Source organism: Lampris incognitus, chromosome 13, assembly GCF_029633865.1.
Source record: "Lampris incognitus isolate fLamInc1 chromosome 13, fLamInc1.hap2, whole genome shotgun sequence".
Classification (NCBI taxonomy): domain Eukaryota; kingdom Metazoa; phylum Chordata; class Actinopteri; order Lampriformes; family Lampridae; genus Lampris; species Lampris incognitus.
The window spans coordinates 18,793,327-18,807,333 of NC_079223.1; the positions used below are offsets into that span (position 1 = coordinate 18,793,327).

General features: G+C 41.9%; 1 protein-coding gene across 1 annotated transcript in view; it reads left to right on the plus strand.

The window, feature by feature from the left end:
- Window positions 1–14,007, plus strand: part of actn2b (actinin, alpha 2b) — a 37,012-nt gene that overhangs the window by 7,660 nt on the left and 15,345 nt on the right. The window contains exons 7-12 of the mRNA XM_056291611.1: window positions 1,963–2,044; window positions 3,242–3,327; window positions 3,625–3,717; window positions 4,456–4,686; window positions 5,603–5,750; window positions 6,167–6,317. Coding sequence (XP_056147586.1) covers window positions 1,963–2,044; window positions 3,242–3,327; window positions 3,625–3,717; window positions 4,456–4,686; window positions 5,603–5,750; window positions 6,167–6,317 — 791 coding nt within the window. The remainder of the gene's footprint in view (window positions 1–1,962; window positions 2,045–3,241; window positions 3,328–3,624; window positions 3,718–4,455; window positions 4,687–5,602; window positions 5,751–6,166; window positions 6,318–14,007) is intronic.

Consider the following 14,007-nt stretch of genomic DNA (forward strand, 5'->3'; position numbering starts at 1 on the left):
GGTGTGAGTCAGTCATCTCAATGAGTGCATTTATATAGAATAGCCTCTCCCTGTGTTATTTGTTCATATGTCAGCGAAGATGCTCCACATGTTGTTCCAGAACAACGTGCAATGGACACTCTGTAGCATCTAATGTGTGGTGACCTATTTTCATCCAGACGGGAATTACAGGATATCCCTCAGCCCTTTGTGTGTGTGTGTGTGTGTGTGTGTGTGTGGAGGGGGTTCGCTGCACACATTACTGTCCTGGCTTGGTCTCGACCCCGAATAGACACAGAAACATGAGCCTAGTCCATGCAGAGCCCCAGCTTAGCTTTACCCCTGCTATGTTCTGGATGCCGGTTACCATGCCTTGTCTCCCCTGTAGAGCGATCCACCCCAAAACTTCCAAGTGGTCACTGGGATAGTTATCATCAGTGCTATGTTGGGCTGCAATGTAAGATAATGTGACATAGGGCTTGTTTGTACATTTTGTTAATCCGTATAGGAGGCTGGTGCAGACAGTCTGACATTACAGAGTACATGTGAAGATGCACGTGTGTGCTTGTGCACTGAATGTAATTCTTTCTGCAGTCTCCTCAATCTCCTTTACATACATCTCCATAAACATAACATAACCATAAACATGAATTTACATACACATAATTGTGTATGTTTATATATAATTTAGTTACACACACTGTGCTCTGTCACACTTAGACGTTCCACTGTTTCTCTCACTGCTGGGAGATAGTTTGCGTTGTGTGCCAGTCAGCTGTTGAGTCTGGCTCCAGGTGAGTGTGCTCAGTAAGCTCTGTGTAGCCCGCTGAACTGGGCTGGGAAGGGGCCAGCACACACACACACGCACACACACGCACACACACGCACACACACACACACACACACACACACACACACACACACACACACACACACACACACACACACACACACACACACACACACACACACACACAGAAGCCTTGTGGTATCCTTCCATCTATCCCTCCATCAATCTATCAGTCGCTCCATCCATCTATCTGCCCTACACAGGATATGTGAGCAGCTGGCCCTGTCATGTAATTTGTGCCCCCCCTAAAACAACCACCCACCCAAACCTTTCACCGTTGTGAAACAGTAGGGCAGACATAGAGACAATAGCAGCAGTGTGATGGCATGATCCCGTCTACTCCTCAGCTCTTTGTGCACTCTCACTGTCTCGCTCTGCTCCATAAGCACAGAAGGGTTTTACTGTCAGCTGTTGGCCTAATACATCCCTCCCTGTGTTTCTAAATGCATGCAGCTTTACTCCAAACAAAAGCATAAAGCACGCAAATGTGAGAAATGTAGATCACCCATAGTGTAATCTATAGTTAGTTGTTGGTGAGTGAAAACCTTTTTTCCCATAGCTGAAACTTTTCAGGTGTTGGGGGAAAAAAAAGGCTCAGATTTTCCCATTAGTAACTGATACATAAAAAAAAAATTAAAAATATATATATATATATATATATATATATATATAATTATTATACATATATAATTAAATATATATATTATTAAAATCTTATTAAGTTATTATAAATATATAAATATACATATATATTTGTCATATTGTGTGATTGATTGGATTTCATGCACATTATGATATTTCATCAGCATGCCAAACACCTTACAAATATTCAGTGTCAAGTCAGGTCAAGTGATATGTAGTCCTAAATGAGAGTTATATAGTGAACAACACCCTCTATTCTTAGACCCTCAATTCAGACGAGGAAAAGCTCCACAGAAGAAGGAAAATGGGGAAACGGCAGAACCAGGGTTGTGAGGTTTTTGGGCAACTGGAGTGTTATCAAATACGATTCAGCAAGCTGATATGAAAGGAAATGGGTGTACATCGCTAATGTCTACACCAGGGGTCATTAGAGAATAACTTTTAGTCCTCTGTTGCTGTGCAGTGACGCGGCGTTGTGATTCTATGTTTAGGATGATCCTCTGGGTAACCTGAACCTGGCTTTTGACATTGCGGAGAAACACCTGGACATTCCCAAAATGCTGGATGCAGAAGGTAATGGTTCATTGGGTTCCTCACTACCCCCCCCCCACAAAATGCTGCAAAACCACCTTCATAGTTTAGGCTTAAATATGTTTTGTTAATACGATGTTGTGTCTCTTCACCTGTCCTCCTCACATGGACTTAGGCAGAAAATACACATCTGATATCTGATGAGAGATCAGTGGTTAATTTTGTGGTTAACTTCGGCCTTCAGAGACAGGACAGAAGACAGGAACTATAGGGTAAATAGAAAGTGGAATATATGCAGCGGCGATATCAAGATAGATTTAAAACCAGGGTCCTTGCTACCAGGCCTGTGTCTCAGTGGTCAACACTTAGGAGCCAACATTACACCCCATGAAAAACCTATTATACCTTACCTTATTATAACTTACTATCAAAATTTCAAGGACCTTACACAATTTAAAGAAATTTAGAGTGTCATTTTAGGGAGACTTCTATCACCCCTGCTTTGACTGCTTCAAATCAACATTAGTTAGCATGGATATTAAACCACAAAAAATATTGACCATAAGTATCTTTTAACTTAAATAAGTTATACTCAGTTTAATCCAATTTAATTGCAATTGCTTCTTAATATTGGGCGGCACGGTGGCCCAGTGGTTAGCGCTGTTGCCTCACAGCAAGAAGGTCCTGGGTTCGATCCCCAGGGTTGTCCAACCTTGGGGGTCATCCCAGGTTGTCCTCTGTGTTGAGTTTGCATGTTCTCCCCGTGTCTGCGGTGGGTTTTCTCCGGGTGCTCCGGTTTCCCCCACCATCGAAAAGACATGCATGTTAGGGTTACTACTCCTGTCTGTGCCCCTGACCGAGGCATGGCAAGACAAACTGGAGTTGGTCCCCGGGTGCTGCACGGCGGCTGCCCGCTGCTCCTAGCTACACAGCTAGGATGGGTTAAATGCAGAGCATAATTTCCCTATCAATAAAGTACCTCAAATTAAAAAAAAAATCCTTCCAAAACACTGCCACTCTAATCACTCAACTATGCTCCTCTGTAAAGATGAAACCTCATCAAGCCTTGCACAAAAAATTAAAAAAGAAAAAAAAGGTTTGAATGGGAGCAGGAACCTAATGGATGTGCTGGGTTTATTTTAATCTCGCACGTCTATTTTTCTGTTGTATTTCTATTGCTTTTTTCCCTCTCCCCCCCTCTTTCCTGCCTTTGACTTCTCCCACCTCTCTGTGCTGTAGATATCATCAACACCCCCAAGCCCGATGAGAGAGCCATCATGACCTATGTGTCCTGCTTTTACCATGCTTTTGCCGGAGCTGAGCAGGTACAGAGTGTGAACAACATCATATTTTTATATATATATATATATATATATATATATTTAATAGCTATCCTTCTTATTTCTGAGAGACATCATTAGAGAATCCTTCTCATTAGTTTGATCTTGACATGGTATTTTCAACCTTACATGTTGTATTGTGAGAGAATAAGTTAGAGATGTTTGCATCATGCATTGCAAAATAGGGAATAGGGGACATGAACGAACAGAGCATGTCTTATACTTCAGCCATTACAAGTAGACCACTCGTGTCCTCATGCCATCTTCCACCTCCACTCTTAGGCGGAGACAGCTGCCAACAGGATCTGCAAGGTGTTAGGTGTAAACCAAGAGAATGAGAAACTGATGGAGGACTATGAGAGACTGGCTAGTGAGGTAAGGCAAGATTCCTGTAGTCCATTAGAATTAGGAATTATTTGAATTTTAACATTATGTACAGTACCACTATTTCGTTTTGCAAAACACATAGAAAGCATTTCATCATGAAACCCTTTTTACTGGGCAGCCTTTGTGTTAGACATATATACAAAAGTCAGTCCTTTGCTCCACACACACCAAACTTTAAGGTTAAAGTAAATTAGTAATTTTGTTTCTATCACATTTCAGGGTTAGGGTGCAATATGATTCAAGCACTAACCACTGGGCGGCATGGTGGCCCTGTGGTTAGCGCTGTCGCCTCACAGCAAGAAGGTCTGGGTTCGAACCCCGAGGTTGTCCAACCTTGGGGGTCATCCCAGGTTGTTAGGGTTAATACTCCTGTCTGTGCCCTTGACCGAGGCATGGCAAGATGAACTGGAGTTGGTCCCCGGGTGCTGCACAGCGGCTGCCCGCTGCTCCTAGCTACACAGTTAGGATGGGTTAAATGCAGAGGAAGAATTGCCCCATGGGAATTAATAAAAGTAGTAAAAAAAGAATAAGAAAAATAGAGTTAAATCTAAAAGGTAATTTAACATCCTTTAGCCTGCTTGCATATTACGTTTTGATTTATAATGTCAGACCCATTCCCTGTAGACGTAAAGCATTTATCACAGTCTCCCTGCCATCAAAACAGCATCACAACATTGAGCTGTAATACTTCCTGACTTATTCAAAAGCCTTCCTTGTGTCTCCCAGCTTCTGGAATGGATTCGCCGCACCACTCCCTGGCTGGAGAACAGGACTCCAGAGAAGACCATGGCGGAGATGCAGAGGAAGCTGGAGGACTTCAGAGATTACAGGCGTATGCACAAGCCCCCCAAGGTGCAGGAGAAGTGCCAGCTGGAGATCAGCTTCAACACCCTGCAGACAAAGTTGCGCATCAGCAACCGGCCTGCCTTCATGCCCTCTGAAGGGAAGATGGTGTCTGTAAGTCTATTGTGTTACTACTCCATAGTCCTTCCCAGTGGTTTTTCATTTCTAAGTTTATATGCAATCTGTTGGCAAGTCTGAAGGTTTTCTGGTCTGAGAGTAGCGCTCCAGTCCTACCAATGACATGTGTCATGTGTCAGGCATATGTGGCTCCGGATGACTGTGGACAGAGGAGAGACGCCTGACACATCAAAAATGCTTCACAGATGTAGGATACAAAAGAGTACCATCAAAAAGTAATCTTTGCAGGGGTGTCTGGGTAGCATAGCGGTCTATTCCGTTGCCTACCAACATGGAAATCGCCAGTTCGAAACCCCGCATTACCTCCGGCTTGGTCGGGCGTCCCTACAGACACAATTGGCCGTGTCTGCAGGAGGGAAGCCGGATGTGGGTATGTGTCCTGGTCACTGCACTAGTGCTTCCTCTGGTCAGTTGGGGTGCCTGTTAGGGGGGTAGGAGGAACTGGGGGGAACAGTGTGATCCTCCCACGCACTATGTCCCCCTGGCGAAACTCCTCACTGTCAGGTGAAAAGAGGCAGCTGGCAACGCCACATGTATCGGAGGAGGCATTTGGTAGTCTGCAGCCTCCCCTGAATCGGGAGAGGGGGTGGAGCAGCGACCGGGATGGCTCGCAAGAGTGGGTTAATTGGATGGGTGCAATTGGGGAGAAAAGGGGGGGGGAATCCCCCTCAAAAAAGTAAACTTTGTTACTTCAGGAGAGTGTCGAATAATGAACATTTAACTGTATACATTTTGTCCCGAGATAAGGTTGATGGTGAGCTAAATACCAAATAATTTCAGATCCTGCACTGGTTCGGCTACAACAATACATATTATATGCATGCATAGAAATGTCTATTATTTATTTTGTATAGTATTATAATGCTGTTCCACTGGTATTCTCTGTGTACAGGACATAGCTAGTGCTTGGCAGGGCCTGGAGCAGGCAGAGAAGGGCTATGAGGAGTGGCTTCTCACAGAGATCCGCAGGTTGGAGAGGCTCGATCACCTAGCTGAAAAGTTTCGCCAAAAGGCCACCACTCATGAGACCTGGGCCAGTGGTCAGTCAGTCTCGACACTATTTGTCTCTTGTTTTCCACCTGCCTGTTTATTGATTAATTCCTCTAGATCTCTGTTTTTTTTTTTTTTAGTACAAAGCAGTTAGTTTACTGTTTATGTACATTGGTTGTATTTATAAGTGCCGTTTCCCTGCCTTTTTCATCTGTGCGCAACTGTTTCATTTAACCCTCTGGCGTGTTTTGACTCATCCCAAATGAGATGATCTTTAATGTTACTTTAAGTCTCCCAAAAGGATTAGACTTAGTGAATGGCCAGCAGCTCAGCAGTTTCCAGCTGCTGAGCTTAAAGAATGGCTGTGTTTATCACTAGCGCCACTCACTGTTAATGTCTCTTTTCCGTTTTCTTACCACGTCTGCCTTTTGAATGTTTGTGTGTGTGCGTGGTGTGTGACATTCAGGCAAAGAGCAAATCCTCTCCCAGAAGGACTATGAAACGGCCACCCTGATGGAGGTACGAGCATTACTTCGGAAACATGAGGCCTTTGAGAGCGACCTGGCAGCCCACCAGGATAGAGTGGAGCAGATTGCTGCCATTGCACAGGAGCTCAAGTATGTACACTGTGTGTGTGTTTGTGTGTGTGTGTGTGTGTGTGTGTGTGTGTGTGTGTGTGTGTATGTATATATATATATATATATATATATATATGATAGATGTAGGAAAAAACTTTAATGCATTTCAGTACAAGCTTGTTTTGTGCGTCATGCACTCATCAGCTGCCAATGTGATATCACAAGAATCAATGTGATCATATATATATATATATATATATATATGATAGATGTAGGAAAAAAACTTTAATGCATTTCAGTACAAGCTTGTTTTGTGCGTCATGCACTCATCAGCTGCCAATGTGATATCACAAGAATCAATGTGATCATATATATATATATATATATATATATATATATATATATATATATATATATATATATATATTCTTAAATGTATTGTAAGGGCATTTGTGATTCATGATTCATAGACGTGTATATACAGGAGATCTGGGATATGACAAGCCACAAAAAAAAATATCCCAGTCAATCAAGGATCTTGAACATTTTCAGTGAGTACTAAACAACACAACAGAGTTCAACACACCAATCAATAAAATATGCAAAGTAAAACATTATACACAACCATGACCAGACCAGACAACAGTCTTTCATCTCTGGCTGGAGACACTGATGCTCAGCTGACAGTGAGGATTAGAGAACATGAAAGAAAAAAAAAGGAATTAAAGACGTTCAGATATTCTGAACACAAATCACAGGATATGGAAAATGATATCGATTCAGAAAATAATTTCTTCAACAACATCAACAACAACTGTCTACACTACACTGATGACTAGTTTAACATGATGGTCAACTCATATCCACATTAACAGCAGAAGCCTATATGCCAACTTCCAAAGCATTAAAGAATATATAAGTCACTTCAAGGATCCATTCAACATAAAAGCTCTATCTGAAACATGGATTAGCCCTGAGAAAGGTGTTGACTCTGAGTTAGCTGATACGAACTGTCTTTTAAGAACAGCAGGAACAAAAATGGAGGGGGGGTGGAGGTGGCTTTGTATGTGAGCAACAGCCTCAATTACAAGGTGGTAGAAGTTATGTCAACAGCTGTTGATGATGTGATGGAGTGTATCACAATTAAATTCTGAATGGAAAAAAGAAGAATGTAATAGTAAGTTGTATATACAGATCACCAGGGTCAAATATTGAAAGATCTAAGGTCTGGATAGAAGAAACATATGCATAATCAACACAAAAGAATGTGTTCATATGTGGGGATTTCAATATAGACCTGTTACATCCAAATAAGCACAATAAGACAGGAGAGTTCATTAATACAATGTATAGTTTGGGTTTATATCCTAAAATCACTAGACCTAGCAGAATCACACCACACTGTGCCACCTTAATACACAATATACGTATACTCACAAACATTATAGAAGGCTACACAGAGTAGGCTTTTAATAAATGACATCAGTTACCTTCTACTAGTTTTTACAGTCTATGACTATAATTTCAGGAAGAACAAAGTTCCCAACAACATTAAACATATAAGAGTAAGAACAGAGGAATCCATGAATGTTTTCAAAAAAAAATTACTAACACATAACTGGAATATAGTATACAAAGAAAAAGACGCTGATAAAGCTTACGATTCATTCCTAAACATATTTCAATCCATCCATTATCAAAGCCGCTTATCTCATCGGGGTCGCGGGGATGCTGGAGCCTATCCCAGCAGTCATTGGGCGGCAGGCGGGGAGACACCCTGGACAGTCCTTATATGACAAAAATTGCCCAATAGAATAATTCAACAGTAAACAGAAATATAAAGATAGTCCATGGATCACAAAGGGAGTAGTAACGCTTATAAAAAAAATCTATAAAGAATTCAAAGCACAGAACCATTGAAGCAGAAATAAAATACAAATAAAAAAAAAATATATATATATATATACTATATATATATATAAAAACAAGCTAACTAACATTATGAGGATATGCAAGAAGATAAGCAAGAAGACATGCAAGTGGACATTGTAAACATAAGCGAGAACAAAAAAATCTACTGACTGGAATAATATCGATATGACAATAGTTAAGAAAGTAATCGAATGTATTGCTAAACCGCCAACTCACATCTATAACACGTCCTTTCAATCTGGTAAAGGTCCAAGCAAAATGAAAATCGCAAAAGTCATACCTTCATATAAAACCGGAGATAGACACCAATGTAGAAACTACAGACCGATTTCATTATTGTCACAATTCTCCAAAATATTGGAAAAACTATTTGCTGTTAGACTAGGCAAATTCATTGAGAAGCACAATCTGTTGACCGATAGCCAGTATGGGTTTCGTTGCTGGTGCTCATTGAATTAATTGAAGAAATAACTAATTGCATAGACCAAAAAAAAGTTTGCTGTGGGAATATTTATAGATCTAAAAAGAAGCTTTTGACACTATTGATCACAATAGATTAATAGACGAATTGGAAAGGCATGGTATCAGAGGGGTGGTGCAGAATTGGCCAAGAAGCTATTTAAGTAACAGGCAGCAGTTTGTAATGATAGGTGAACATAAATCATCATGCATGGTTATTACTTGTGGTGTACCCCAGGGGTCGGTTTTAGGTCCAAAACTGTTCATTCTGTACTTAAATGAGATGTGCAAGATGTCAAAAATATTGAAATTTGTTTTATTTGTGAATGACATGAATATATTTTGTTCTGGTGAGAATTTAAAGCAGCTTTTGGAGGTGACTATAATAGAAATGGAAAAATTAAAACAGTGGTTTGACAACAATTATTCTTAAATCTGGACAAGACAGAGTTTATGTTGTTTGGAAATTATAAAATAAACACCAAAGTAAAAGTAGTGATGTCCAACTAAAAAGAGTATATGAAAATAAATTCCTAGGTGTGATAGTAGACCAAAAAATCTGCTGGAAACCTCACATAACATATGTGAGAGCAAAGCTGGCAAGGAGCATTGCATCATGGGAAAAACAAGACACATTTTGGATCATAAATCATTGTACACTCTGTATTGTTCATTTATTTTATCATATCTGATCTACTGTATGGGGTAACACCTACAAAACACCTATAAGACCAACCTACAACCATTATGTATACTACAAAAAAGAGCCATAAGGATAGTTAATAAAGTAGGAGATCATGAACATGCCAACAAGCTATTTTTTTCCTTTTTTTTTTGTTGTTGTTTTTTTGTGCCCCCCTCTTTTTCCCCCCAATTGTATCCGGCCAATTACCCTACTCTTGCAAGCTGTCTTGGTTGCTGCTCCACCCCCTCCGCCGATCTGAAAAGGGCTGCAGACTACCACATGCCTTCTCTGATACATGTGAAGTCGCCAGCTGCTTCTTTCCACCTGAAAGTGGGGAGTTTTTCCAGGAGGACATAGCGCGTGGGAGGATCACGCTATCCCCCCAGTTTCCCCTCCCCCTGAACAGATGCCCCGACCGCTAGTGCAGCGACCAGGACACATACCCACATCCGGCTTCCCACCCGCAGACACGGCCAATAGTGTCCGTAGGGGCGCCCGACCAAGCCGGAGCCAACATGGGGATGCAATCTAGTGAGCCCCATGTTGGTAGGCAACAGAATAGACAGCTAAGCTATCTTTAAAGTCAAGTGCCTTGAAGTTCAGGGATTTAGTAGAATTTAACACAGCACAAATAATGTTCAAAGCAAGAAACAATCTACTACCAAGTAATATACAAAAAATATTCTCAGATAGAGAAGGGGAATATAATTTAAGATGGAAATTAAACTTCAAGAAATTATGTGCTCGTACAACTTTGAAGAGCATGGGCATTTCAATCTGTGGGGTAAAGTTGTGGAACAGTCTGAGCATGGAACTGAAACAAAGTACAAATATTACGCAGTTCAAGAAGTACAAAGATCTGATTTTCAAGAGCTATAGGGATGATGAAGAGTTGTGTTAACTGTTATTTATCTCTAAACATTTCTTATTTCATTTTTTTTCCATTTTTCTTTCTATGACACTGAGTGGCTATATGGGTTGTACGTAGCATTGAGATCTGTTCATTCTTGGTACATGGCATTACGATGTGTTTTTTCTGTTTTTTCTTCTTTCTCTCTTTCATGAGTTTTTGATGTGTTTTTTTTCTCTTATTGCTCACAGTTGTTGAATTTAGAGACGTTTGGGTGATGTTGGGATAGTGAATCAGGAAGTGTGGTGGATGAGCAAGGAGGAAGTGAGGGCAGCTATGAAGAGGATGAAGAGTGGAAAGGCAGTTGGTCCAGATGACATACCTTTGGAGGCATGGAGGTTTTTAGGAGAGATGGCAGTGGGGTTTTTAACTAGATTGTTTAACACAGTCTTGGAAAGTGAGAGGATGCCTAAGGAGTGGAGAAGACGTATACTGGTACTTATATTCAAGAATAAGGGCGATTTGCAGAACTGTGGCAACTACAGAGGTATAAAGTTGATCAGCCACATCATACATGAAGATATGGGAAAGAGTAGTAGAAGCTAGGTTAAGAGGAGAGGTGATGATCAGTGAGCAGCAGTATGATTTCATGCCACGAAAGAGCACCACAGATGCAATGTTTGCTTTGAGAATGTTGATGGAGAAGTATAGAGGAGGCCAGAAGGATGTACATTGTGTCTTTGTGGATTTAGAGAAAGCATATGACAGGGTGCCGAGAGAGGAGGTGTGGTATTGTATGAGGAAGTCGGGAGTTGCAGAGAAGTGTGTAGCAGTGGTGCAGGATATGTATGAGGGAAGTGTGACAATGCTGAGGTGTGCGGTTGGAATGACAGATGGGTTCAAGGTGGAGGAGGGATTACATCAAGGATCGGCTCTGAGCCCTTTCTTGTTTGCAATGGTGATGGACAGGTTGACGGACGAGATCAGGCAGGAGTCTCCGTGGACTATGATGTGTGCAGATGCAGTTGTGATCTGTAGCGAGAATAGGGTGCAGGTTGAGGAGAGCCTGGAGAGGTGGAGGTATGCACTGGAGAGAAGAGGAATGAAAGTCAGTAGGAGCAAGATGGAATACATATGCATGAATGAGAGGGATGGTGAGAATGCAAGGAGTAGAGGTGACAAAGGCATCCATCCATCCATTATCCAAGCCACTTATCCTAGGTAGGGTCGCAGGATGCTGGAGCCTATCCCAGCAGTCACTGGGCAGCAGGTGGGGAGACACCCTGGATAGACCACCAGTCCATCACAGGATGACGAAGGCATATGAGTTTAAATACTTGGGGTTCAAAGTAACGGGGAGTGCAGAAGAGATGTGAAGAAGAGAGTGCAGGGAGTTTGGTGTGGGTGGAGAATAGTGTCAGCAGTGATTTGCAGCAGAAGGGTACCAGCAAGAGTTAAAGGGGAAGTTTACAAGATGGTAGTGAGACCAGCTATGTTATATGGTTTGGAGACAGTGACACTGATGAAAAGACAGGAGGTGGAGCTGGAGGTGACAGAGTTGAAGATGCTAAGATTTTCATTGGGAGTGATGAAGAAGGACAGGATTAGGAACGAGTATGTTAGAGGGACAGCTCAGGTTGGACGGTTTGGAGACAAAGCAAGAGAGGCAACATTGAGATGGTTTGGACATGTGTGGAGGAGAGATGCTGGGTATGTTGAGAGAAGGATGCTGAATATGAAACTGCCAGGTAAGAGCAACAGAGGAAGGCCAAAGAGGAGGTTTATGGATGTGGCGAGAGAGGACATGCAGGTGGCTGGTGCGACAGAGGAAGATGTAGAGGACAGGAAGAAATGGAAACAGATGATCCGCTGTGGCTACCCATAATGGGAGCAGACGAAAGTAGTAGTAGTAGTAATTCACAGTTATTGAGTTTGTATTGTGCGGCACAACTTGCATTGAATGTGAACATTGCAGTGGGAATCGAGTTTGAAATTCATAGTAGCTGAATTAATTTAAGAGTAGGTGAGAAGAGGAAGGAAAAAATAAGTGTATACTTCCTCATACTCCTTTTTGAACATTTAACAAATAATCTGATGCATATGGAGATTTGTTTGCTGAGTCTGATGTGTGGATTTGTTGATCACTTCAGATTATTGGCAATGGCTTATCTGTATGTTATGTCCTGCTTATTTACATATTCGAAACAAATCATTCATTCATTCATTCATTTATCAAGCCTGTAACAGTTGTTCTCTGGCCCCCCCTCATCCAATTCATGGTCACAAAGGGTGGAAGCCTATATCAACAAGGCATTGGTCAGAAGGCAGGGGGACATGCTTGACATGTGGCCTATCTATCACAGAGACCACATGCTCATTCCTACCCATAAATATTTTAAAGTCTCTTAATTCACCAAAAGTGTGTTTTGACTGTTGTAGGAAAACGTTCAAAAACATGGACAAAACACACAAACCTGACAGAAAAAGCAGGGTTTGAGCACAGGAACCTCTTGCAGTGGCACAGCAGTGCTAACCACTATGGCACGATGTCATCCACCTACAACACTGCAAAGACATGAAGTGATTTAGCCCGCAATTTGACAAGTTTGATCTTTTGTTTTCTCAATAACTCTTGCAATGATTGAGTGACACATGAAAATAAGCTAGATGAAGCAGCACAAGTCTTCTCAGGTGGATTTGAATATTAAAGTGGTATTTGCATGTGGGAGTTATACCAGGTTTTGGTCTACTGTAAACTTTCTTTGGTAGCCCAAACTTTTTTCTTTTTTTTTGGTGAAAGACAGTACATATGTTGTCAATTATTTTTGTGAACTAAGGGATCTAAAATCTCCAAAGTGCCTCAACCTTTTTAAGTCACGCCTTTCAATCAAAGGCTGACAGCTGTCAAGTGTTACCTAATCAGTCTGGGATTGGCTGCTAGCTCCTTCTGTTACATATTTAATCAACACAGAGTGCTATTCTGCTACTGGCACCATGGCAGCTTGGGCTCACTTGAGGTAAGTCTTCTTGCTGTGTTTTCCTTATTTTTAATATACATTTTCTTCATTTGATTTCTTTAAGTGTTTTGCCTTTTAACTGTTCTCTTGTGGTAGGTTGCTTCTTGTTGCCCTTGTTTGCTGGGATGGCCACTGCGTTCCTGCTCAAAGAGGTAATGCATAAGAGTCTATATGATAAAAGATTATGCTCAGACGTCCCCATTTCAGGGGCTGATTATTAACTCTACTTGATTGTCTCGTTCTATAGGCTGGAGCCGGGGGGCACCTTATGAGGCCAGCTTAAGTGATGTGGGGGTGCATCACAGCCTGCCTCAAAGTAGTCCTGGGCGTTATTCCAGTCCATTGAGGTCACAGAGTTACTCTGCTTCAGGCTGGGTTCCTGAAGAAGCTGCCCCTGTGACCAACAGCTTTGTGTCCAGAAAACCTCAACCCGGACCCACCAACCTATATGCTCTTCCCCCTCCACCCGAGTTCCAACCAGGTGACATGTCGCTGTATGACCAGACCCATGAGCATGGAAATTCGGGCCGTGAAACTGAGGAGGAAGGCTTGTTTCCACTGCAGTCTCATCATCCAAGCGCTCTTCTTCCGGATTTTCAGGCTGGCACACTCTTCAACTATGGTACCGCTTATGAGCAAGGGGCTGCAAATCGTGAAACCGAAGATGTCTTGCCAGTTTCTCCTTACCAGAGAGCTGTGAACACCGTACTTAACGTAGCTGGGTCTGCTGCAGTCCCTAGCCAACTACTTGGATTGACACCAAGAGGCTACAGGCACCATGGCTTC